The following is a 26,756-nucleotide window of genomic DNA, read 5'->3' as shown; positions in this document are numbered from 1 at the left end:
TTTTGACGAGTTTTCACTTGTGTTTTTATTAGAATCAATTTGATAATATCTATCGGAAATACATCACATATACTGGAGGAGAGGAGCTTTTAGGCCTGCCGGTTACACAGTATCCGCAGCTTCTTGAAATAAAGAAGCAACTAAATCTTCTACAGAAAATATACACTCTGTACAACAGTGTCATAGAGACTGTAAATAGTTACTATGATATTCTTTGGTCAGAGGTGAATATTGAAAAAATCAACAGTGAACTCTTAGAATTCCAGAACAGGTAAGAAATTAAATGTTTAGCATGCCCAGCGATTAAACTTCAAATGCTTTCTTCTTTGACAGGCAGCCAAGTTCTGTTTTCACCCCAGCTATTTCAAAAGCACATCTTGCTGCATTGTTGTCCATTGACATCACTCCTGTTAACTGCTATTTGTTAATTACTCCTGTGTGTAGACAATGAGACAAGCACATTCTTTAAACATGGATGAATCATGTTAGGGGTTTTTCTGCAGCTTGGTGGGAGCCAATTTTTATTTATATTATACTTATGAAACATTTGAAGTTTATGTTAGATTATCATCTGGAACAAAAGCAGGAGCCCATGATTTTTCTATATTGTTGTAGCTGCTGAAACCAAAGAAAAGGGAGAGCTATTTGTTGTATATTTCACTTGACAGCCTGATACACTATGCCGTGCTTTGTGCTTAGTAAGTTCTCAGTACATGTTTGTAGAATTGAATTAACTTGAACAGCACCTCTATACTCCAAAATAATGCCTCTAACTAGGTAATAGTTGTGAAGGATTGGAAAAAATCTTTTCTAATGGAGAAGACAATTTTCTGTAATATGTAAGTCATCTGTATATTATATTAACAGATAGCCTGCAAGTCATGGGATTTTAAAATAGGATAGGTATTCAAAGACACTATTTTTGATAGAAATGCTAGCAGACCATCTTGGTCCAGAGATGTCTGTGATCATGTTTCAATGGCCTTTCATGTTGGTTTCCCTTCACAGGTGTCGGAAGCTGCCCCGGGCTTTGAAGGACTGGCAGGCTTTTTTGGACCTGAAGAAGATCATTGATGATTTCAGCGAGTGTTGCCCACTGCTGGAATACATGGCCAGTAAAGCCATGATGAAGCGCCACTGGGAAAGGATAACCACCCTCACCGGGCACAGCCTGGATGTGGGGAATGAAAGCTTTAAGTTAAGAAATATCATGGAGGCACCTCTGCTGAAATACAAAGAGGAAATAGAGGTACAGTTGACAGAGAGCATGATGTGGTGGAAGATTAAAAGGTCTCATGGGATTTATTTGATAACATTTGTATATTATAGAATATTGGATCAGTAAACTATACTCAGACAATTGAAACTCTTCTCCTGGCATTCAGCCATTAGTTCCTTCAACAAATGTTTATTGCGCCAAAGGTGGGACAGGTTCTGCATCAGAATTAACAATGCAATCCTGCATTCACATATCATTAAATAATTATACGAATAAAGGCATAGTTATAAGCTATGGCAAATGCCATTGAATACAATGTATGATGTTCTGTGAAAGCCTATGATAGATGAGTTTGGCTCACCTGGGGGTGATAAAGCTAGGGAGGGCTGGGACGCAGGCACAGGACTGGCTGAGCGAAGGGAGTGTTGTTGTGTGGTTGGGGTGAGGAGCTTGGAAAGTGCAAAGAAGGCCGTTCCAGGCATATGGCCCGCGTTATGCATGGAGCATCTGAAGTGTGTTTGAGGAACCAGAAGAAGGCCTGTGTGGCTGGGGTGTGGAGGCCAGGCAGAGAGGAACAGCTGAGGCCAGGGAGGTGGGGTGGGCTTACAGGATGTTATTGAGCAGTGGGCACCAGCTTGGAGATGTGTTTTCAGCAGGGGCTGACATGGTTAGGTTGACTGTTTATAAGCATCACTCTGATAGAGATCTTTGGAGAAAGAATTGAAGGAGGACAAGGGGGGAATGATGGAAAAACCAACAGAGTTTCTAAGGGTAGCTCAGGCAAGAAATGATGGCTTGTTAGATGGGAAGGGAAGTAGTAAAGCTGGAGGGGAGAGAAAGGATCAAGGGATATTTGAGGAGAATTTGGTGATAAAGGGATCATAGTAGGAGAAAGAAGTGGAGGGTTAAAGATGAATTCTAGATTTCTTGCTGTGAGACATCAATGGATGAAGGTGCTGACCACTGAGATGAAGGGAATCAGATTGGGTGACAAGATGCAAAGATCATGAGCTTGATCAGGGACATGAGTCTGATATTTCACAGATTGTGTTTGGGGTTTCCTTGAAACATCACAGCAGGGAAGTTCAGTAGGCAAATGGATGTGGGTCTTGTCTGGAGATATGAAAGTGATTGAATTCATGAGTGTAAATGAGCTCACCTAGAGGGGGAACATAGTGTGGGAAGAAATGAGGGTAAAGGAAGGGCTTGACTAATGGCCTAGAAGAAGGGTGAGGCTGCAGAGGAGACTGGGAAAGTGACCAGAGCCATGGGAGAAATCAGGGTTTGCTACCTGTGTTCGTTCACATGCTGCATTCATTTGACTTTAGAGGTAAATCAGAAATACACTGAATTTTGAATCAGTGATTAAAGTTTCAAAATTTAAAAGTGATTTGCATGTATTTTCTGTTATCTTTCTTTCTGGACAAGTTTGCTGGGAAATTTTTAAAATTAAAGTTCTGTTATTCAATGATATCTTTATCTCCATCTCTCTTACTGCATCAGTATCTGTATGTGCACATTCTATTTATAATATTGCATTTTGGGTCTGGAAATATAAAAGTTTATATATATATGTATAAAGCAAACAGTGAAGATAGGGTCTTTCAACTAGACTATTAAGGAAGGGTGTGTGACTTTCATGCAATAACATGAGAACTTGCCATTTTGATAGGACATCTGTATCAGTGCAGTGAAAGAGAGAGACATTGAGCAAAAGCTGAAGCAAGTGATTAATGAATGGGACAACAAAATGTTCACCTTTGGCAGCTTTAAAACCCGTGGAGAGCTCCTCTTGCGAGGAGACAATACCTCGGAAATCATCGCCAACATGGAGGACAGTTTGATGTTGCTGGGTTCCCTACTGAGCAACAGGTGGGAAAACCATCCGTCTTTTTCCTTAGATTTGAGAACCATAATAGCAAACATTTCAAATTAATAAAAAGTGCATTACAATAATACCCTTCATACAATCTATTCAATGTTGAAAATACTTGATTAAATTAAATTAATTAATTTTTATGTCCAAAACATCAGCACCCACTTATATATTAATAATCAATAGATTATATTCCAATTATTCTTGTTTTCATTTTGGCCTCTGGCACATGTTTCAGCATGTGTAACACTGGTTTTATTTCATTATCCTCTGTTTGTGAGATGTATCCTAGACCATCCGCTGGACAATTAACCACTCAGATCTTGGGAACATTTCAGCTTTGCTGCTGACAAGCCTCACTGCACAGCTGACAGCTCTACAGGCTCTAGAGTCCAGGAGGAACATTATTCTGAATTCCAGAATAATCATTCTATTCAAAAAGCCTTTTTTTGCCACCATCTGTGGACTAGAAACTCTTAGTTGTTTACGTACTTTATTTTTTATATTTGTACAAATTTATGGGGTACGTGTGAACTTTTTTCTTTTTTTGAGACAGAGTCTCTCTCTGTCGCCCAAGCTGGAGTGCAATGACGCGATCTTGGCTCACTGCAACCTCAGTCTTCTGGGTTCAAGTGATTCTCTTGCCTCAGCCTCCAGAGTAGCTGGGATTACAGGCGACCGCCACCATGCTTGGCTAATTTTTGTATTTTTAGGTGAGACAGGGTTTCACCATGTTGACCAGGCTGGTCTCAAACTCCTGGTCTCAGGTGATTCACCCACCTCTGCCTCCCAAAGTGCTGGGATTATGGGTGTGAGCCACTGCACCCGGCCACATGTGAACTTTTGTTACACGTATATAATGCATAGTGCCACCCCTCACATTTTGGACATGCACACTGTACAGTCATGAACTTACATTTCCTTGTTTCATTGCTTCTATTTGCTCTTTTTGAAATAATGTTTTTGTTCCCCAGAATCTTCTCAAATATATGGTAATTGTGCAGAATGTAGATACCATTGAGATATAAATTTGTTGTTCTATTCTAGCTTTAAAATACCACTTGATTCCCTGTATATATGTGTATCAATACTTTTAATGTTGGAAATACTGTGTACTTCATGCTATCTCAATGAAAATTTCCCTTATTTTAACTTACTTCTTACACCAAAGTAAGATGGGGATATGAAGTTAGACCATTAGTAATCTTGAGTTTGGACTTCTCAAAATTTAGTGAGTTTTAATGAACTTGACTACTATTCATACCAAACCAGAATAAAGTATAGATGGACGATAATATACCCTAGAGAGATAGAATAGACACACATATAAATTAAGTAAAAATTATCTGGTTGGGGTGGGGAAACCTTTCTCATCAATGGCATCTAATATACAGATAGAGTTATGAGAGGAATGTTTTTTCAATATATATTTATTGAACCCTTACTGTGCAATGTACTCGTCTAGGTGTGGTGGACAGAATAGCACATAAGGGAAAGATCTCTGTTTCTGTGGACCTATATTCCAGTGAAGAGCATACAAATACTCAGAAAGATGTGTGGAATATTAAAAGAATTTGGTTAGCAATTAAGAATATGGAAATTAAACTCTTATGCAATAATACAACTTCAAGTCCATATTATGTAGGGCTAGAGAGATCTATGAAGGGATAAGAAAAAGAAGAGACATAAAGATAGGCTGTACAATCATTTAAGATTAAGTCTGTCTGTAAGTAACAGAAACACCACATACAAAATGGCTAATATAACACTGATGTTTATATTGCTCACATGTAAAAGAAGTCCTAAGGTAGATGGTTCAGGTTGGAATGGGGGCTTCACCACATCATCAGGGACCCAAGCTTGGTCTGGCGCACTCAGTCTTTCCGAGGTGTGACCTTATTTCCCATACTATCCATTACATCCAATGCCACTACTCACATTTCATGTAGAAGAGTGGTTCTCAATCTTTGCAGCTGAAAGAACTTAAAAAAATCCCAATGCCAGGGCCACTTCCCAGACCCATTGACTCAGTCTCCGTAGGTAGGATGCAGGCAGGCAACAGTCATGTTTAATGTTGGTGAGATGATTCCAGTGTTCAGCTAAGATGAAGCACTGTTGATGTGGAACTTAGCCTTGTGACTGCACATTACTGCAACGGGAAACCGGGAAATTCAGTAATTTAGTTGGGTAATTATGAGCCCACATTGAAGGGAAGAAAGAGAAAAGGACATTGGGAGGCCACCGGAAGGCAGTCCGTCTCAAAGAGGAAAAGGGGAAGACAGATTAACTATGGAAGAGGCAGTAACCTTTCACACATGTACACATGTACATCAAACATAAGTGGGTTGGACACAAGTGCGTGGGAAGTTCGAAAGAGACTCAGAAAAGGGGAAGCTAAGGAGAGAGTCCAGATGCTATCATATTTGAATAATGCATTAGTTGTCTGGTCCCCCCGATGGTTCTATAATGGCTCCATATTATATGAAAAACCAGAGACCCCATGAAATAGGCCACAGAAGCTAAGTAGAGTGAATATTATTGTCATAGCCATAGCAGTACTGAGGATAAATGTATTACCCTGGAAGCTTGGTGGAATCAAGTCTGATGCCTGAGCTACTCTCTAGATTGTAAATCTCCCACCCTTCTCTAAGCTCTGGATCAAAAGGGAAAAAGCTAGACTTAACAATGCACAATAGATAGGGATGAACTAATCACTTGGTTGCATGATTTTAAAAGCCATCATTTAAAAAAACATAGTTAAGGTTATAAAGAAAGAGGATATAAAAACCTCTTTAGCTTTAAAACAACAGCATGACAAAAACCAAAACCAAATCCTGAACCTATTTCTTATTTTAGGTACAATATGCCATTCAAGGCTCAGATTCAAAAGTGGGTGCAGTACCTTTCCAACTCGACAGACATCATTGAGCGCTGGATGACGGTGCAAAACCTGTGGATTTACTTAGAAGCCGTTTTTGTGGGAGGAGACATTGCCAAGCAGCTGCCCAAGGTTTCATAATCTACTTTATGATTTCATCAGATTTTTTTCAGGGAAAGATCTAAGAATGAATATTCCTTTAAATAATGCCATAATATTTAACTTCTATTGAACTACTCCCCTCAATCTTTTTGTTGTTACTGTTAATGGTGTTATTCTTCAAAGGGAATGAGGAATTGTAGAAAGGAAAGTGGTGACAATCAGAGTAAGAATGCTGCAAAACTGTGGAGGTTTGATAGGAAATAGAGGGTTAAAAAAACAAAGAATCAGTGGTCGCGTAATTGATCTGCTTCTTTAGATAATTTCAAGGTAGAATTTGGAACAGTGTAGAATTATAGTGCAGTTATCTTGACAATGGTAGGCTAATTTGTTCTTCTACTGCTGACATTTTAAAGTAATGCATACTATACAGTGTACCCAATTATATCTGTACTGTAAAATTGAGGGGTAGAAATGTGCAGAAAAAAATCTCCAAAACAAAAAGAACTTTTTAAGATGTCGAGTATGTATTTCTCATCAAATTGTAATCATCTTACTAGGTATATATGGAGTATATTTTGAGATTTTTAAATGAACACTTTAACCAGTTCTCAAGGATTCTTATTCAATTACCGTAAGCTGTATGCAAGACTATAACATTTTAACAACATATTTCAGTTTTAAAAGTGTGATTATGTTAAATGTTTTCATTGCATAGGTTTCTATTTGGTTAGTTTTCAGTTTGATTACAAAAGACAGATCAAATTATAGACTGCAGACCATTTATTTTGGAGGCAATAGTGAAATTTATTCAGTCACTAAAATTTTACTTTATTTTTGATTTGTATTTGTGCATGCTTTTTTTCTTCTTTTCTTAAGATTATAAATAGTAGGTTTGGATTTTTTAAAATTATACTTTAAGGTCTGGGATACATGTGCAGTACGTGCAGGTTTGTGACATAGGTATACATGTGACATAGTGATGGTGGTTTGCTGCACCCATCAACCCATCATCTACATTAGGTATTCTCCTAATGCTATCACTTCTCTTGACCCCCACCCACTGACAGACCCCTGTGTGTGATGTTCCCCTCCTGGTGTCTATATGTTCTCATTGTTCAGCTCTCACTTATGAGTGAGAACATGTGGTGTTTGATTTTCTGTTCCAGCTTCATCCATGTCTCTGCAAAGGACATGAACTCCTTCTTTTTTATGGTTGCATAGTATTCCATGGTGTATGTGTGCCACATTTTCTTTATCCAGTTTAACATTGATGGGCATTTGGGTTGGTTCCAAGTCTTTGCTGTTATGTATAGTGCTTCAATAAACATATGTATGCATGTTTCTATATAATAGGATGATTTATAATCCTTTGGGTATATGCCCAGTAATGGGATTGCTGGGTCAAATGGTATTTCTAGTTCTAGATCCTTGAGGAATCACCACACTGTCTTCCACAGTGGTTGAACTCATTAACACTCCCAAGAACACTGCAAAAGCATTCCTATTTCTCCACATCCTCTCCAGCATCTGTTGTTTCCTGACTTTTTATTGATCACCATTCTAACTGGTGTGAGATGGTATTTCTTTGTGGTTTTGATTTGCATTTCTCTAATGACCAGTGATAATGAGCTTTTTTTCATATGTTTGTTGGCCACATAAATGTCTTCTTTTGAGAAGTGTTTGTTCATATCCTTTGCCTACTTTTTGATGGGGTTATTTTTTTCTTGTAAATTTGTTTAAGTTCCTTGTAGATTCTGGATATTAGCCCTTTGTCAGAAGGATAGATTGCAAAAATTTTCTCCCATTCTGTAGGTTGTCTGTTCACTCTGGTGATAGTTTCTTTTGCTGTGCAGAAGCTCTTTAGTTTAATTAGATCCCATTTGTTGATTTTGGCTTTTGTTGCAATTGCTTTTGGTGTTTTAGTCATGAAGTCTTTGCCCATGCCTATGTCCTGAATGGTATTGCCTAGGTTTTCTTCTAGTGTTTTTATGGTTTTGGGTCTTATGTTTAAATCTTTAATCCATATTGAGTTAATTTTTGTACAAGATATAAAGAAGGCTTTCTGCACATGGCTAGCCAGTTTTCCCAACATCATTTATTAAATAGGGAGTTATTTCCCTATTGCTTGTTTTTGTCTGGCTTGTCAATGGTCTCAGTTGGTTGTAGATGTGTGATGTTATTTCTGCGGGCTCTGCTCTGTTCCATTGGTCTATATCTCTGTTTAGGTATCAGTACCATGCTGTTTTGGTTACTGTCACTTTGTAGTATAGTTTGAGTCAGGTAGTGTGATGCCTCCCTTTGTTCTTTTTGCTTAGGATTGTCTTGGCTATATGGGCTCTTTTTTGGTTCCATATGAAATTTGAAGTAGTTTTTTCTATTTCTGTGAAGAAAGTCAATGGCAGCTTGATGGGAATAGCATTGAATCTGTAAGTTATTTTGAGAAGTATAGCCATTTTTATAATATTGATTCTTCCTATCCATGAGCATGGAATGCTTTTCCATTTGTTTTTGTTTTCTCTTATTTCTTTGAGCAGTGGTTGGTAGTTCTCCTTGAAAAGGTCCTTCACATCCCTTGTTACTTGTATTCCTAGGTATTTTATTCTCTTTGTACCAATTGTGAATGGGAGTTCACTCATGATTTGGCTCTCTGTTAGTCTATTATTGGTGTATAGGAACGCATGTGATTTTTGCACATTGATTTTGTATCATGAAAATTTCCTGAAGTTGCTTAACAGCTTAAGGAGTTTTTGGGCTGAGACCGTGGGGTTTCTAAATATATAATCATGTTATCTGCAAATAGAGATAATTTGACTTCCTCTCTTCCTATTCGAATATCCTTTATTTCTTTCTCTTGCCTGATTTCACTGGCCAGAACTTCTAATACTTTGTTGAATAGGAATGGTGAGAGAGGTCATCCTTTTCTTGTGCTGGTTTTCAAAGGGGATGCTTCTAGCTTTTGCTCATTCAGTATGATATTGGCTGTGGATTTGTCATAAGTAGCTCTTATTATTTTGAGATATGTTCCATCAATACCTGGTTTATTGAGTCTTTTTAGCATGAAGGAGTGTTGAGTTTTATTGAAGGCCTTTTCTGACTCTGTTGAGACAGTCATGTGGTTTTTGTGGTTTTTTGGTTCTGTTTATGTGACAGATTACATTTATTGATTTGCATATGTTGAACCAGCCTTGCATCCCAGGGTTGAAGCTGACTTGATTGTGATAGATAAGCTTTTTAATATGTGGTTTCAGTTTCCCAATATTTTATCGAGGATTTTCACGTCAATGTTCATCAGGGATATTGGCCTGAAATTTTTTATTGTGTCTTTGCCAGGTTTTGGTATCAGGATGATGCTGGCCTTATAAAATGAGTTAGGGAGGAGTCCCTCTTTTTCTATTGTTTGGAATAGTTTTAGGAGGAATGGTACCAGTTGCTCTTTGTATCCATGGTAGAATTTGGCTGTGAATCCGTCTGCTCCTGGACTTTTTTTTTTTTTTTTAAATATCTTTGTTAATTTTCTGACTCATTGATCTGTCTAACATTGATAGTGGGGTGTTAAAATCTTCCACTATTATTGTCTGAGAGTCTAAGTCTCTTTGTAGGTCTCTAAAAACTTGCTTTATGAATCTGGGTGCTCCTGTATTGGATGTATATATATTTAGGATAGTTAGCTCTTCTTGTTGCATTGATCTGTTTACCATTATGTAATGCCCTTTTTTTTTTTTTTTTTTTTTTGTCTTTTTTGATCTTTGCTGGTTTAAAGTTTGTTTGATTAGAGACTAGGGTTGCAACCCCTGCTACTATTTGCTTTCCATTTGCTTGGTAAATATTCCTCTATCCCTTTATTTTGAGCCTATGTGTGTCTTTGCACATGAGATGGGTCTCCTGAATACAGCACATCAATGGGTCTTGATTATTTATTAAATTTGTCAGTCTGTGTCTTTTAATTGAGGCATTTAGCCCATTTACATTTAAGGTTTATATTGTTATGTGTGTATTTGATCCTGTCATTATGATGCTAGCTGGTTATTTTGCCCATGAGTTGATTCAGTTTCTTCATAATGTCGATGATCTTTACAATTTGGTTTGTTTTTGCAATGGCTGGTATTGGTTTTTCCTTTCCATATTTAGTGCTTCCTTCAGGAGCTCTCATAAGGCAGGTCTGGTGGTGACAAAATCCCTTGGCATTTGTTTGTCTGTAAAGAATTTTATTTTATCTTCACTTATGAAGCTTAGTTTGGCTGGATATGAAATTCTGGGTTGAAAATTCTTTTCTTTGAGAATGTTGAATATTGGCCCCCACTATCATCTGACTTTTAGGGTTTCTGTAGAGATATCTGCTGTTAGCCTGATGGGCTTCTCTTTGTGAGTAATCTGACCTATCTCTCTGGCTGCCCTTCACATTTTTTCCCTTCATTTCAACCTTGGTGAATCTGACGATTATGTGTCTTGGCTTTGCTTTTCTTGAGGAGTATCTTTGTGGTATTTTCTGTATTTCCTGAATTTGAATGTTGGCTTGTCTTGCTAGGTTAGGAAAGTTCTCCTAGATAATATCCTGAAGAATGTTTTCAACTTGGTTCCATTCTCCCCATCACTTTCAGGTACACCAATTAAATGCAGTCCCTTATTTCTTGGAGGTTTTGTTTATTCCTTTTCATTCTTTTTTCTCTAATCTTCTCTTCACGCTTTATTTCATTAAGCTGATCTTAAATCTCTGATATCTTTTCTTCTGCTTGATCAATTTGACTGTTGATACTTGTATATGCTTCATGAAGTTCTCGTGCTGTGTTCGTCAGCTGCATCAGGTCTGGTTATTCTAGTTAGCACTTCCTCTAATCTTTTGTCAAGATTCTTAGCTTTCTTGCATTGGGTTAGAACATGCTCCTTTGGCTCAGAGGAGTTTGTTATTACCCACCTTCTGGAGCCTACTTCTGTTAATTCATCAGTCATTCTTTGTCCAGTTTTGTTCCCTTGCTGGTGAAGAGTTGTGATCCTTTGGAGGAGAAGACACCTTCTGGTTTTTGGAATTTTCAGCCTTTTGTGCTGGGTTTTCCTTATCTTCATGAATTTATCTACCTGTTGTCTTTCCTCTGGTGACCATCTGATGGAGTTTTTGTGTGGTTGTTTTTTTTGTTGTTGTTGTTGAAGTTGATGCTCTCGCTTCCTATTTGTTAGTTTTCCTTCCAACAGTTAGGCCCCTATTCTGTAGATCTGCTGAGTTTGCTGGGGGTCCACTCCAGATCCTGTTTGCCTAGGTTATCAACAGCAGAGGCTGCAAAACAGCAAACATTATTGCCTGCTCCTTCCTCTGGATGCTCTGTCTCAGAGGGGCACCCACCAGATGCCAGCCAGAGCTCTTCTGTATGAGGCATCTGTCAACCCTGGGAGGGTTGTCTGGGAGGTGTCTCCCCATCAGGGGGCAAGTGTCAGGGACTCACTTAAGGAGGCAGTCTGTCCATTAGCAGAGCTTGAGTGCTGTGCTGGGAGATCTTCTGCTCTCTTCAGAGCCAGCAGGCAGGAATGTTTAAGTCTGCTGAAGATGCACCCACAGCCACCCCTTCCCCCAGGTACTCTCCAGGGAGATGGGAGTTTGATCTGTAAGCCTGTAAGCCCCTGACTGGGGCTGCTGCCTTTCTTTCAGAGGTGCCTTTCACAGAGAGGAGGAATCTAGAGAGGCAGTCTGGCTACAGTGGCTTTATGGTGCTATGGTGGGCTCCGCCCAGTCTGAACTTCCCAGAAGCTTTGTTTGCACTGTGAGAGGAAAACAGCCTACTCAAGCCTCAGTCATAGCAGACGCCCCTCTCCACACTAAGCTCTGGGGTCCCAGGTCGACTTCAGACTGCTGTCCTGGCAGCAAGAATTTCAAGCCAGTGGATCTTAGCTAGCTGGGCTCTGTGGGGATGGGATCTGTTGAGCAGGACCACTTGGGTCACTGGCGTCAGCCCTCTTTCCAGGGGAGTGAATGGTTCTGTCTCACTGGTGTTTCAGGCACCACTGGGGTATGATTAAAAAAAACTGTGGCTAGCTCGGTGTCTGCCCAAATAGCTGCCCAGTTTTGTGCTGGAAACCCAGGGCCCTTGTGGTGTAGGCACCTGAGGGAATCTCCCGGTCTGCAGGTTGTGGAGACCATGGGAAAAGCATAGTATCTGGGCCAGATAGCACCATCCTTCACTGCATGAACCCTCATGGCTTCTCTTGGCTAGGGGAGGGAGTTCCCAGACCCCTTGTGCTTCCTGGGTGAGGTAGCGTCCCACCCTGCTTTGGCTTGCCCTCCGTGGGCTGCACCCACTCTAACCAGTCCCAATGAGATGAGCTGGGTACCTCAGTTGGAAATGAGGAAATCACCCACCTTCTGCATTGGTCTTGTTGGGAGCTGCAGACCAGAGCTGTTCCTATTTGGCCATCTTGCCCAGAAATCCCATGTTTTTCTTAATGGATGAAGAAGAATCTAAAATTGGACTTAGAAATATTCATGTAGAATATTTAAGGTGCTAGATGTAGTTTCTTCCTTTCATATTAGGTAGTATTTTGTCATTGGTAACATTCAGAAAGCTTTAAAGCAGAAAATGAAAATTGGGGGTGGGGTGCGGTGGCTCATGTCTGCAATCCCAGTACTTTGGGAGGCCAAGGTGGGAGGACTGCTTGAGCCCAGAAGTTCAAGACCAGTCTGGGCAACATGGTGAAACCCCATCTCTACAAAAAATTAAAAAATTTAGCTAGGCATGGTGGCACATGCCTGTAGTTCCAGATACTGGAGAGGCTAAGGTAGGGGAATCACTTCAGCCCTGGAAGTGGAGGTTGCAGTGAGCTCCATTGTCCAGGAAACTGCTCTCCAGCCTGGACAACAGAGTGAGACCCTGTCTTTAAAAAAAAGAAGAAAATTTATATGATTCCTGCCTTCTCAGGATAATCTGTTCATTTTCCATTAAAATTTTTTTTACAATATTATGGTTATACTGGAATTAATTTTGTATCTTTATTTTTAAATGTTTTTTCTACATAAACAATCTAGTGCTCAATATAGAAAATATAAAAATAGGATATGTACTTAATTTAGAGATAACCCATGAAAAGAAATGTGTGTCCTTTCTTTTCATATTTTCTTGAATTGTATTATTACTTTTATATTCATATCTTGTTTTAACTTAACATTATGGGAGTACCTAGGTTGAGCTAAGGATTCTAAATACAGGGGATGATATGGCACAGAAAGCCCAATAAGAACTTAAATAAAGTGTGTGTGATGTTAGGCATACATTGCTTGGATATCTGGACAGGTTAACACTCTAGCCTCAGCTGGAGGAGTGTGAGATATTCTGTCTTTGAGATCACAGATGTGTCCAAATCTAAGTGTGCTTTGATACCTTGTTCTCATAGGAAGCCAAGCGCTTTTCTAACATAGATAAATCTTGGGTGAAGATCATGACTCGGGCACATGAAGTTCCCAACGTAGTTCAGTGCTGTGTTGGAGATGAGACCCTGGGGCAGCTGTTACCGCACTTGCTGGACCAGTTGGAAATATGCCAGAAATCCCTTACTGGGTAAGTTTACTGGCTGTTTTGAAAGCTCTCAGTATCCTTGAGACAAAAGGGTACAGAGAGACTAGATAGCAGTAGCCAAATTTATTTTCTTTTGCTAAGGCTTAATTCACATATAAAGCTGTTGCACGGATGAAACTGATATTTTGAAGCCTTATATTCTCATCAAACACTTGCTAGATTTGTCCTGATGTTGCACTCATAGGACTCAAGGCTGCTTCCATCACTGGGATAAGATCTTATAAACATTCTCATACAGTCCCTCCTTTTAAAAATTAATACATCTATTTTTCTGACATTCTTCTTGAATAAACATCTATAGACCCCAAATATTTTATTATACTCATTATATGAAACACTGTTTAGTATATACATGCCATCAGGATTATATTAAAAAATGTCTAACATACTATCTATCTACACACACATTTATGTGTATGGAGCCTTGGTGAATTCCTAGAGTCTTAAATTTTTTTGTTTTTGTTTTTGCCTTGGTTAATCACAATAAAATAGTGTAAGTAGAAATATGTTACATAGTAATATGCTAAGTGTACATTGGCACTTAAGGATATTAAACTCAAGCACCTGAACATTTAACTTAAATAATGACGTCTCCTTGGCCTGCTCTGGGAGACAGTTGATCTTTCCCCATGAATACGTCCTGATGGCCTCGTAACCTGTAATAGTGTCCTGTGAATAGCCAGCTTGTCCTGTGGCCTGCGGGACTCAGGTCATCTAAGCCAGGCTGCCCTCGTAGACAGGGGTAACGGCTAAAATACTGGGCTTCAGATGGTGCTTTGGCAGGATCTTGATGAAATACATAGAGGAGTTTATTAAAGTTGAACAAAAAAAGTGACTATGCTAAAAATGGAACAAAAAAGACCTGCATGAGGGTACTTGTAAGCAGCAGGGATTACTTATTTATTCTTGGCTAACCAAAAAAAATTTTGAGGTGGCTGCTGAGAAATAATAATGCAATGAGAAAGTTAAGGTCAAAAGAAAAGAAGGCCTAATAAGCTCAGATGGTAAAATTGGTGCAGAGAAAAACTATAAATGGACCTTAGATTTATTAGAGACCAAAGATCCTTTCTAGGGCCCAAGGTAAAGGGCGACATATGATAGGTACAGTCTTCACAGGATTCATAAAATAGAAGTTGCTCTGGGAGACATTATGTTTTGTTGTCCTCGAATTGATAATTTGGAGGAATTTCTATTGTATATCCTTTTAAAAGGGAAGCCAGAGCAGAATCTTCATCTACTTTCTTATCACAGTGTGAGTCAAGCATGAGCCTCTCTAATGGAATGGCTTCATCTGGGGAACTAAGGGAATGGAATCACTGCGTACACTTCAATGAATCCCCCATGAATATCACTTTCATGTCCACGTTGGTGGAAGGTACTGGGCAGCAGAAAACGTGAGAGATGTAAACCCTGACAAGAATCCAGCGGACAGGCAGTCTGCACGGCTGGTTAAGGACAAATCCACGGTCTTTGGCATTCAGCTGGGGAGATGTGGAAGTTGGTAGACATTTAGGAACGTTGAAGAGTCTAAATGAAATGGTGCTTACATGGATGTCCACCCCACTTCTTTGAAGCTAGAGGAAGGGCCAAGATTTTCTGTAGCAAATATTTGCAAGTTTACTTTGATTTAGTTGATGGGTGTTTCAATGGCGTAGGCTATAGAGCAGGGGTCCCTAAACCTCGATACCAGTCCATGGCCTGTTAGGAACGGGGCTGCAGAGCAGAAGGTGCATGGCAGGTGAGTGAGCGAAGGTTCTTCTGTATTTACAGCTGCTCCTCATCACTCACATTATCACCCGAGCTCTGCCTCCTGTCAGATCAGCAGCCAGCGTTAGAGTCTCATAGGAGCACAAACTGTATTGTGAACTGTGCGTGTGAGGGATCTAGGTTGCACGCTCCTTATGAGAATCTAATGCCTGATGATCGGTGACTGTCTCCCATCGTCCCCAGATGGGACCATCTAGTTGCAGGAAAACAAGCTCAGGGCTCTCACTGATTCTACATTATGGTAAGTTGTATAATTATTTCATTATGTAATCATAATAGAAATATAAATGCTCAATAATGATAGAAGTAAAGTGCACAGTAAATGTAATGCACTGGAATCATCTCAAAGCCACCCCATCCCTGGACTGTGGAAAAACTGAAAAACTGTCTTCCATGAAACGAGTCCCTGGTGGCAGAAGGATTGAGGACTGCTGCTACAGAGTATGTCAGAAACCTAAGGAGGCTTTTTAAACACCATGGCCGTAGCCAATGCCAATGTCAGTGAAGCACCCTTTAAATGTGTACTTTAAAGCAGAACCATTTGCAAGTAATTCTTCTAACACAAAGGTTTAGAAAAATGGGGTCTTAGGGATTAATGAGTTGATCTGTTTTATAAAATTATTGGATCAAGTTAAGTAAATGTTGAAGGACAAAAAGGTTGTTTGTTTGTTTCTTTCTCTTTCTTTCTCTCTCTCTCTTTCTCTTTTTCCTTCTCTCCTTCTCTCCCTCTCTCCTCTTTTCTTTTCTTTCTTTCGAGATAGAGTCTCGCTCTGTCTTCCAGGCTGGAGTGCAATGGTGCCATCTCAGCTCACTGCAGCCTCTGCCTCCTGGGTTCAAGCGATTCTCCTGCCTCAGCCTCCTGAGTAGCTGGGATTACAGGTGCCTGCCTCAGCCTCCCAAAGTGCTGGGATTATAGGTGTGAGCCACCATGCTCAAATGATTGATGCTGACCATTCCATTTAGACGTAATAATTATTTAGCATGACCAAATGTAGTTCAGGCACCACTGAGGGTTCTTGGAAGTACATCTAGCATGAGTGCTATAAGCCTACCACCAGGATCAGGTCAGAGAGAATGAGGAAAGGGTTTCTGAAAGCTTCCCTCTTCTAGGGGTTCCTCAACATGGAAGGACTGAGGGGCAGGGATCCCTAAGACATCAGGCAGGTTCAGTCACCACTGAAACACTTGCTGAGGAACTGTCTGCTGGACTAGCTACAGCTGAGTTTATTACTTTTTTCTCCCTTCCCCATCTTCCACCTACCACCACAGACAGACAGACAGACGGACAGGCCCCCCACCACCACCACACACACGCACAATCCCCTCTCTATTTTTATCTCTCTATTTTTGAGATGGAGTCTCTCTCTGTCACCCAGGCTGGAGTGCAGTGGTGCTGTCTCGGTTCACTGCAGCCTCTGCCTCCCAGGTTCAAGTGATTCTCCCACCTTAGCCTCTCGAGTAGCTGGGATTACAGGAGCGTGCCACCATGCTCAGCTAATTTTTGTTTGTTTGTCTTTTTTTTTTTTTTTTTTTGTAGAGACGAGGTTTCACCATGTTGGTCAGGCTGGTCTGAAACTCCTGACCTCAGGTGATCCACCTGCCTCAGACTCCCAAAGTGCTGGGATTACAGGTGTGAGCCACTGCGCCTGGCCTATTTTTCTTCTTTCTTCTTTCTTTTTACCATGAACATATTCTACTCTATCAAGCAACATTTGGGGCATTCTGTTATAACCCTGCAGAGAAAATGTCTTCTCTAAAATTGGGCACACTTTTTTTTTTTCACTGTGCTTTCCCCATCTTTTGATTTTGTTACCAAGAAGCAGTTATGAGCAGCATTTGTAAGCCTTGTATAAACATTTGAGAAATCATACTTATACAAAAACAACATGCTCCCAATATGTTGAGGTTCAGCATGGACAGGAAGGATCACAGATGAGATCATAATTTGAGTTGGCATATTCAGAACGTGTCTGTGAAGATGAGGTGTCTTCTCCGTACCGTCACTGGGGTCTGGCTGTCACACACCACAGCCTCTTCCGTACTGGTCAAACGTGATAGAAAACATGACCCAATTCCTCGTCAGAATCAGACCAGGCTACTGTGAGGAGGACAATGAACACATCAAAGTTATTCAGATAACTGGGATATTTGAAATAACAGAATTAGTAGTTTTAAACTGAGAATAGATTAGTTTTTTAGATAAAACAAAATTAAACATTACAAATATTTAAGTTAGACTCTCAGAAAGTGAGGGGGATAGAGGAGAACAGACTATCCAGGCTGTCTCTGCTTTTATCCTGCTTCTTAGTTGAGGCCAGACTTCATGCCTTTTCACATGCCCTAAGTGAACAAATCCCTTCGCCGCAAGAGCTTATTTTACTGGGAATCCCGTGAGAGCTGGAGAGGATGATTTCAACTCACACACCAAGGCTTAACCATGATCATCCCTGTAGACATGTCCATTTCTTTCTCAAATTCCTTCCTCAGCGTGACCCTCTCCTTGTATCTCCTTCTTTTCTTTGTCTTTTTCTCAGCAAGTGCCCTCCTTTGTCTTGAGGAGCATAACTCATGTTTGTCTTCAGCCTGGACATCCACTCAGCAAAATGAGACTAGCAATTGCCGAACCGTGAACTTTCAAGCATTCCTCATGCGTGCCCTGGGAGGTTGTCACTAGGCTCCAGTTTCTGATCCAAGTAATCCTCTAGCAAAAACTTGATTTTTCCTAGAAAGTGAATTCTGCTGCTATGAAATAAAAATGTTTCCTTGGCCGGGCGCAGTGGCTCACACCTGTAATCCCAACACTTTGGGAGGCCGAGGTGGGCAGATCACGAGGTCAGGAGATCAAGACCATCCTGTCCAACATGGTGAAACCCAGTCTCTACTAAAAATACAGAAATTAGCCAAGTGTGGTGGCCTGCGTCTGTAGTCCCAGCACCTTGGTAGGCTGAGGTGGGTGGATCATTTGAGGTCATGGGTTCGAGACCAGCGTGGCCAGCATGGTGAAACTCCATCTCTACTAAAACAAAAAATACAAAAATTAGCTGGGCATGGTGGCACACGCCTGTAGTTCTAGCCACTATGGCGGCTGAGGCAGGAAAATTGTTTAAACCTAGGAGGTGGAGTCGGCAGTGAGCCAAGATGACGCCACTGCACTCCAGCTTGGGCAACAGAGTGAGACTCCATCTCAGAAAAAAAAAAAATTTCTTATAGTTTTACACAGATAATAAAGAAATAATACAATGTTCACAAGGAAGTGAACAACAAACACTGGGATCTACTCAAGCGTGGAGGTGGAGGAGGGTGAGGCCAGGAAAACTACCCATCAGGTACTATGCTTATTACCTAGATGATGAAATATTCTGTACACCAGACCCCCTAGACATGCAATTTACCTATGTAACAAACCTGTACATGTATTCCCGAACCTAAAATAAAAGTTGAGGCCGGGTGTGGTGACTCATGCCTGTAATCGCAGCACTTTCTGAGGCTGAGGCAGATGGATCATTTGAGGTCATGAGTTAAAGAGATGGTGAAACCCCATCTCTCCTAAAAAAAAAAAATACAAAAATTAGCCGGGCATGGTGACACATGCCTGTAGTTTCAGCTACTGCAGAGGCTGAATAAGGAGAATCACTTGAACCTGGGAAGCAGAGGCTGCAGTGAGCCGAGATTGTGCCACTGCACTCCAGCCTGGGTGACAAAGTGAGCCTCTGTGTTTAAAAAGAAAGTTGAAAAAAGGCTAAAATGAATAATAATACAAATGATAAGGGAAGAGCAAAAATTAAAAAAATAAAAATTAAGCTGGTAAAGTTTCAAAAAGAAGTACAATTAAAATCACGATAATTATAACAAAATATGCTAGGAAATGAAGATAGGGAGCTATAGTTCAGAAAATAGCAGAATACACATTCCATCTCATCAGGAGTGACCATAACAGAAAGCACACGTGGAGACAAAAGCCTAGCTGAAAGCAGGTCAGCGATCGGAACATTCCGTGGATTTTGAAACTCCTGGAGGCAGAGACGAGTGCCACAGCTTTTCCATGAGCTCGTCACAGCTGGGTTTTGCTTCTGCTTGGATGATGAATTCATTGGATTCTCTTTTAAGTTACAATTTCGAGTATTGTAGGGAGACTTTAGATGACACAGTGCTGTGCTTGGAAACCCAAACCCCAAACCAAAACCAAACCCTGCCTGTGTGTTTTATCTTATTCTCTACAGCAAATGTGCAGGCTTTTCCAGACTGAGCAAAAGGTATACATTACACTTGTGAAAAATGAGGAAATTCTGCCACCAATTTTGGGAAAAAGCTCTTAAAAAATTGAAAAATTGAAAACAGTGAGACAAGTCATGTGGCAAAATCCGATTGTCACAGGTCCCACAACCTTCCCTCCTTTTCCCGTCCAGGTTAATTTATTCCTTGAATGGTCAGCTTTGTGTGGTTGTAAAAGTTTCTGTTTCCTCCCCTCTCAGGTACTTGGAGAAGAAACGACTGTGCTTCCCTCGGTTTTTCTTCGTCTCAGATCCTGCCCTGCTAGAGATTCTGGGCCAGGCGTCTGACTCCCACACTATACAGGCCCATTTGCTGAACGTGTTTGACAACATTAAATCTGTCAAGTTCCATGAAAAGGTTCGCCTAATTCTAATGGCAGGCCAACGATCGCTGTCCCTTAGAACCTCTGATGCTTTTAAGTAGCTCTTTGAAAACGGGTTGATAAAAAGGGTTGCTTCCCTGTTCCTGAGCTCTTGGCCAATGACTAAAAACAAATCTTGGGGTGCCATCTACATTCAGAACTGCTTACTATCCAAAGTGTAGATTCAAATTTAAAAAAATGACAGCTTAGGATTAAGAATGCGTTTTATGTAGCATTCATGGTTTTACACACCAAGTTAACTAGTCAGAAATCCAGCAAGATAGAAAACCAACTGTTGATAAAATAATGTCTTAACTAAACAGAACTGCCCTCAGGATTTAATTTTTTTTTTTTTTTTTTTTTTTGAGATGGAGTCTTGCTCTGTAGCCCAGTGGGCTCGAGTGCAGTGGTGCGATCTCAGCTCACTGCAACCTCCGCCTCCCGGGTCCCAGTTCAAGCAATTCTCCTACCTCGGTCTCCCAAGTAGCTGGGATGGATTTGATTGTTGTAATCAGGTTTCAACAGTTTTTTGTCATTCTTTATCAAAATTGGTTTTTTATAATCCCGTGTGCATAGAATCATGAAGCTGCATGGGACTCACATTAGGCCATTTAACTTGACAGAGACTACGCTTGCACAACTGCTGAAATATATTGTCTAATCCATCCCTCCACCCAAATTCCCTGGGAAAGTGACCCTTCTTGCTTGATATTGTATTCAGTTTCCCTCTGTGCTTCATACAGACCCCTAGTAATATTCATTTCTTTCATCCTAGCATGCAGTGTTACATTTATTGAGCAATTACTATGTTCCAGATTTCATGCTTAACACTAGGAATACACTAACCTTCCATGAACTTGTGCTCTCAGGGAGGAGACGGGGAGTAGACAAGTTGCCTTCAGAGCGCAGTTAGGGGGGTGTCACAGCTATTCCATTCGAAGCTATTAAAAGCCAGTGTTAAGGTCAAGCTCCTTGTTGTCTGCCAGACACGATGCTGGTCTGGGATTCCCAGGAAGAATATATCATGATCAACACTGAAGTCAGTTGTATGTACTGTAAGACTCTAGAGAAACTGGACAATCAAATAGCTGAGTCAATAAATCTGAACTTGTATTATTATTATTGCGCTGCATTAAGCACAAAGAGTGTGAGAATACCGTCAGGGAGCCCTAACCTGGGTGTATGGGGGTGTCAGGGAAGGCTTTCTGCAGGAGAATATAAATTTGCACTGACTTTTTGAAGGTAAGTGGACTATAACCTTGCAGGTGAAGAAGGGAAGTATGGTCAGGACAGAAGAAGAGCAGGTGCAAGGGAGGTGTGGGCGCCTGGAAGCGGGGGCGGCCCAGGCTGTCAGCAGCGTGGGTGTGTGAGGGAGGGTATTAGTTTCCTAGGGCTTCTGTGGCTTAAAACCACAGAAATGTATTCTCTCAAAGATCTGGAGGCTAGAGGTGACTATGTCTTAAATTGATCACATCTGCAAAGACTCTATTCCCCAATAATGTCACATTCACAGGTACCAGGGCTTAGGACTTCAGCATATCTTTTTGAGAGACATAATTCAACCCACAGCAGGGAGCCAAGAGCAAAGAGAGAAGAGGGATGGGCAAGATTTTAAAGGCCAAGTGCATCCCATTATGGAATTCTGCTTCATCCTGAACATGATTAAAAAGCCATGGGAGGCTTTTAAGCAGGACAGTGACCTGATTTGTGTTTCCGAAACATGGCACAGTGTGGGAGGCAGAATGAAAGGGGGCAAGGACGTCAATGTAAGAAGGCGTTGCAAAATCAGTATAAAAAAGACTGAACAGCTGTAACGAGGCTTTGTTAGAGGGGACAGAGAGGAAGGCAAACAGGGTGGATTTTAATGGTTCAGAATCAATATTTCTTGTTTTATTGGATGTGGAGGTTGAAAGAAGGGACTAAATTCATCAGAAAATTCTTCCTGATGTTTCGCTTAAACCCTCTGCCACCGCACTAGGACTTCATCGTCCAAGAGCGAAGCTTCTCACTGTCTCAAGTTGTCTTAAGTATCTTTTTTTCTATAATTTATTTATTCTACTTTAGGTGCACACTATATCTGGCATTTCTCCCCATGTTATCCCTCCCCACCCCCCATTGTCTCTCCCCTACCCCCGCAACTGTCCCCTGTGTGTGATGCTCCTCTCCCTGAGTCCACATGTTCTCGTTGTTCAACACCCACCTATGAGTGAGAACATAGGTGCTTGGCTTTCTGTTCTTGGGTCAGTTTGCTGAGAATGATGGTTTCCAGATTCATCCAAGTCCCTACAAAGGACATGAACTCATCATTTTTTATGGCTGCGTAGTATTCCATGGTGTATATGTACCACATTTTCTTTGTCCAGTCTATCATTGATGGGCATTTGGGTTGGTTCCAGGTCTTTGCCATTGTACACAGGGCTGCAATGAACATACGTGTGCTTGCGTCTTTATAGTAGAAAGATTTATAGATCTTTGGGTATATACCCAATAGTGGGATTGCTAGAGTGTAGCTCTCTTTTGTTGATTAAATACCCACAGACTTTTCGCCTTTGTTCTTAGCAGTTGCTTCTTAAGATCGTGTTGTTTTTGTTTTTTCTTGTTGTTCCTGCCATGAGTTTTCTATAATCAGGGGCCGAGTTTGGTTGTGTGGGTGCTAAATCTTGTAAATTTGTAAATACAAATTCATATTCAGGGCCTTGGAAAGGGTCTGTGTAAGCGGGGGCCCTGAAACTAAAGTCCCAGTAGCTTTTTGTTAGATCAATTCTGCCTATGAGCTAAGGAGGACTTAGTACAACACTTTAGGTTTTAGAAACCTTGTTTCATTTGGGAACCTTTAGAGATTTTTTAAATCATTGTATTTGTATTAAATGTTTCTTTTAGAAAATAAGTTTCCCCCGTTACAATATAGCTTATTTGGAATTGATTTCTTTCTTTTCTTTTCTTTCTTTCTTTTTTTTTTTTTTGAGACAGAGTCTCGCTCTTGTTGCCCAGGCTGGAGTGCAATGGCACGATCTCAGCTCACTGCAACCTCTGCCTCCTGGATTCAGGCAATTCTCCTGCCTCAGCCTCCCGAGTAGCTGGAATTATAGGTGCCCACCACCACGCCCAACTAATTTTTGTATTTTTAGTAGAGACGGGGTTTCACCATATTGCTGAGGCTGACCTCAGGTGATCCACCGCCTCGGCCTCTCAGAGTGCTAGGATTACAGGTGTGAGCCACCGCACCAGACCTGAGTTGATTTCATATTGCCTTTTAGATTTCATGGCTTTTTTAAAAAAATTGTTTTGAAGTAGTTTGTATTTTGCCTTTTACAATATTTTATAATCTGTAGCTTAACTTTCTTTTTCTTTTTTTTTTTTTTTTTGGATTGCAGCCATTTATTGAAATTGGAAACGTTTTTTAATCTTCTCAAGACTCCATATCAGGCTGTCTACAGAGTCCACTGGGAGGCCGAGGATCGTTTGAACCCAGGAGTTTGAGGCTGTGGTGAGCCTCAAAGGGCCACCGTGTGTAGCTTAACTTTCTATGGGAAGGACAAGTCAAGAATTAGTTTTAACTTTTTATGTGACTATAGCTTTTTTTTTTTTTTTGGTTTCTAACATAGATCTATGATCGAATTCTGTCAATTTCCTCTCGAGAGGGTGAGACGATTGAATTGAATAAGCCTGTCATGGCAGAGGGCAATGTAGAAGTTTGGCTTAATTCTCTCTTGGAAGAATCTCAGTCCTCGTTGCATCTTGTAATTCGCCAGGCAGCCGCAAATATTCAAGAAACAGATTTCCAACTAATTGAATTTCTTTCATCCTTCCCTGCTCAGGTCAGTGTATTGAAACTAGAAAGTATGTTTTATAAAATAGTCATCTTAAATCTCAGACATTACCTATTGTAAGCTTCACAAATGTCTATAATTTAACTTTAGACCAGTATTAAGATTTTCATAAGGACCCATTAAATGTGCATAATCTTAAAGATTTCAACTACAGATTATATGGTCATCTATTTATAGACTTAAATGTGTATTTGGGTTATAGATATATTTGATGTATTGTCTTTAACTTAAAACAGTTTTTCCCTACTCAATCTTGGATGTAACAATGTACAAAAATCATGAAAATGTACTGAAAAATGAAAAATATACTAAAAAAATGAAAAATAGATTTCAGTATTAAAATACAGGAAACAATGTTTTCTTAGTTACTGTGATCAGTAAAAGTTTGCTGAGCATCTACTCTGCCTCAACATCGTGATACTTTGGGTAAAGCAAGTTTCAGACATTCTTTGCCTGCAAGCAACTTAAAATCTATCTAGGGAGAAATGTGACTTCCACATAAATGACTTAAAATGATAAGAAATAGAGTTTCTTATTTTAGGCTATGAAAAAAGGCATCAAAGTTGATGTAATCATGGCTTTACACTTGCATAACAATCACAATTATTGATCATGTTGTATTTTTCTATTTAAATACAGAAATATGTCATACAAATTCATAAAGCTTTTTTATTTCCATAAGGTTGGATTATTAGGAATTCAAATGATATGGACACGGGATTCAGAGGAAGCCCTTAGAAATGCCAAGTTTGATAAGAAAATCATGCAGAAAATGAATCAGTCTTTCCTGGAGCTGCTCAATACTCTGATAGACATCACCACGAGGGACCTGAGTTCCATAGAACGAGTGAAATATGAGACTCTGATTACTATTCATGTGCACCAAAGGGACATCTTTGATGACCTGGTAAATTCTTTATAAATACTGTGGCATGTAGAGAAAAACAAATTCTAGATACCATCTGTGTTTACCTAGTAGAACTAGTTTGATTGAATTCAAGGAAAAGATTAAATTCTGGCAAAGAATCATGTTCGTAGTCAGGGCTTGTTGTCAGCTTTGTTTTCAGTCTTAACCGAATGTCAGTCATATTCTGATGATCTATGCCAAGACGATATTGAGGCAATTAGACTTTATTAAACAAATTTTTAATGTGGTGATTTTTAATATTAAAATTGTCATGTAGCATCTGAAAAGCCTTTATAAATCTTTTTTTTTTTTTTTTTTTTTTTGCTTTTTACCTGTTAATTGAAGATCACTAGTTTCTTGCTACAGAAATTATTAGTAATATTGCTTAGTAGAGCTGTTTAGGACTTCCCTTAAGGCTTTTAAAAAATCACATTCTTAACAAGTTTTGATACATTTTGTGTCGTTGATTGCAAATGGTGTTTCCTAATACAGCTTCTGACATTCAGGTGTCATACAGATTTTTGCTTTTAAAGAGAGAACATGGTGGGAAAAGAGAGTTTTGTAGCTACAGAAAATGGGAAATAAAAAGAAATGAAATTTGTCTTCTACTACAAAATACATTTGATAAGAGGCAAAAAGCTCTTATTTTCATAATAATTTTCTGGATTTGTCTCACCTCATTATGTAAAAATGCTTATGAAGATCGGTTTTGATGTAATGGAAATAAAGGCAGCACATCCAAGCTATTGTGTGCTAACCTCATGTCTTAATAGCTAAGCACAATACTTGCCTCTCTGAGAAATAAAGGGCTCAGGCTAATTTTAGATTTCTTAGTTGTCAAAGAAAAATGATGAAAGTGGCTTAAAATTTTGGTTAAAAAATCTGGACAAAAGAATTGCCAGGCAATGATTTGTCATTTAGATGTTAGAAATTTTGGCCCAGTGTAATTCTTGGGAAAAATAATTCATGGATTCAAAAAACTCAGCACTGTACTTTGTTATAGTCTTAAGCGATGTCTTTTTCCTAATGAGATTGTTTGGTTCTGTCTTTGTATGCCAAAACATGCTTTTCGTAGATTATATTTCATGGTTAGGACTATGGCATTAGGCGTTTAAGGGTGAAATTTAAGAAATGAATATCTTATTATTAAAATATGTAAAGCCACTTACATTGGAGGGCCATAATTAGGAGTTTCTCTTGAGTTTTCTTATTCCCATCTTCTAAAGTTTTTTTTTATTAATCAGTAAATGAGTGGGTTGGCTGGTGATGTAGTTGACACCTCTGAAATAGTTGGGTGGTCTTTGAGTTTTATTTATTTCACGTTATGATCTACATGAATGCTAATGTGTGTATTTAATGAGCGATTCTCATCACAGCTCTAACGTACTCCTTTTGAATTTCAGTGCCATATGCATATCAAGAGCCCTATGGACTTTGAATGGCTGAAACAGTGCAGATTTTACTTTAACGAAGATTCTGACAAGATGATGATTCATATCACAGATGTGGCTTTCATTTACCAGAATGAATTTTTAGGCTGCACTGACAGGCTTGTCATAACTCCACTTACAGACAGGTGATGGAACCCTCTCCCCACCCCCCTCCATTTTTATTCCTTTGAATTGCCCAGAGGATTTTTGCTTAAAGTCTCTCAGGGTTTATAGGCTCTTTTATACTAAAATTTGGTATTTTTAGCTTTGAAATTTAGTACTTTTAGCTTTTCACCTGTGTCTTCACATGGGATTTCGGTTTGTGACTGACACAGACCTTGCTTCTTCTGCCTTCAGTCTTGTAGAGGCAGAGTTTAAATGTATAAACTTTGTGTGGACGCGGATGGGCAAGAAAAGGAATTAATTGCTGTGTGTTCTCAGGTGCAAATCATGGTGGGCCTTAGGGGGCTGCTTGAGTATCTTCTTCTTACTGAGAGACAATTAAGATTTTTTTTTTTTAAGAAGGAAAGAAGTTGAGTATCAGTGCAGGTAAAAGTG

At 39.8% G+C, this 26,756-nt stretch overlaps 1 protein-coding gene across 1 annotated transcript in view; it reads left to right on the top strand.

The window, feature by feature from the left end:
- DNAH5 (dynein axonemal heavy chain 5) overlaps nt 1-26,756 on the top strand; it is a 373,821-nt gene that overhangs the window by 167,735 nt on the left and 179,330 nt on the right. Inside the window, exons 27-35 of the mRNA XM_064375875.1 lie at nt 33-271; nt 1,009-1,249; nt 2,892-3,091; nt 5,952-6,105; nt 13,450-13,613; nt 19,871-20,027; nt 23,637-23,849; nt 24,544-24,768; nt 26,172-26,344. Coding sequence (XP_064231945.1) covers nt 33-271; nt 1,009-1,249; nt 2,892-3,091; nt 5,952-6,105; nt 13,450-13,613; nt 19,871-20,027; nt 23,637-23,849; nt 24,544-24,768; nt 26,172-26,344 — 1,766 coding nt within the window. The remainder of the gene's footprint in view (nt 1-32; nt 272-1,008; nt 1,250-2,891; nt 3,092-5,951; nt 6,106-13,449; nt 13,614-19,870; nt 20,028-23,636; nt 23,850-24,543; nt 24,769-26,171; nt 26,345-26,756) is intronic.

This window comes from Aotus nancymaae, unplaced genomic scaffold (assembly GCF_030222135.1).
Source record: "Aotus nancymaae isolate 86718 unplaced genomic scaffold, 86718_ANA_hifiasm-v0.15.2.pri h1tg000014l, whole genome shotgun sequence".
Lineage (NCBI taxonomy): Eukaryota > Metazoa > Chordata > Mammalia > Primates > Aotidae > Aotus > Aotus nancymaae.
Note: the sequence above shows the minus strand (reverse complement) of the source record. Positions and strands in the feature narration are given on the sequence as shown.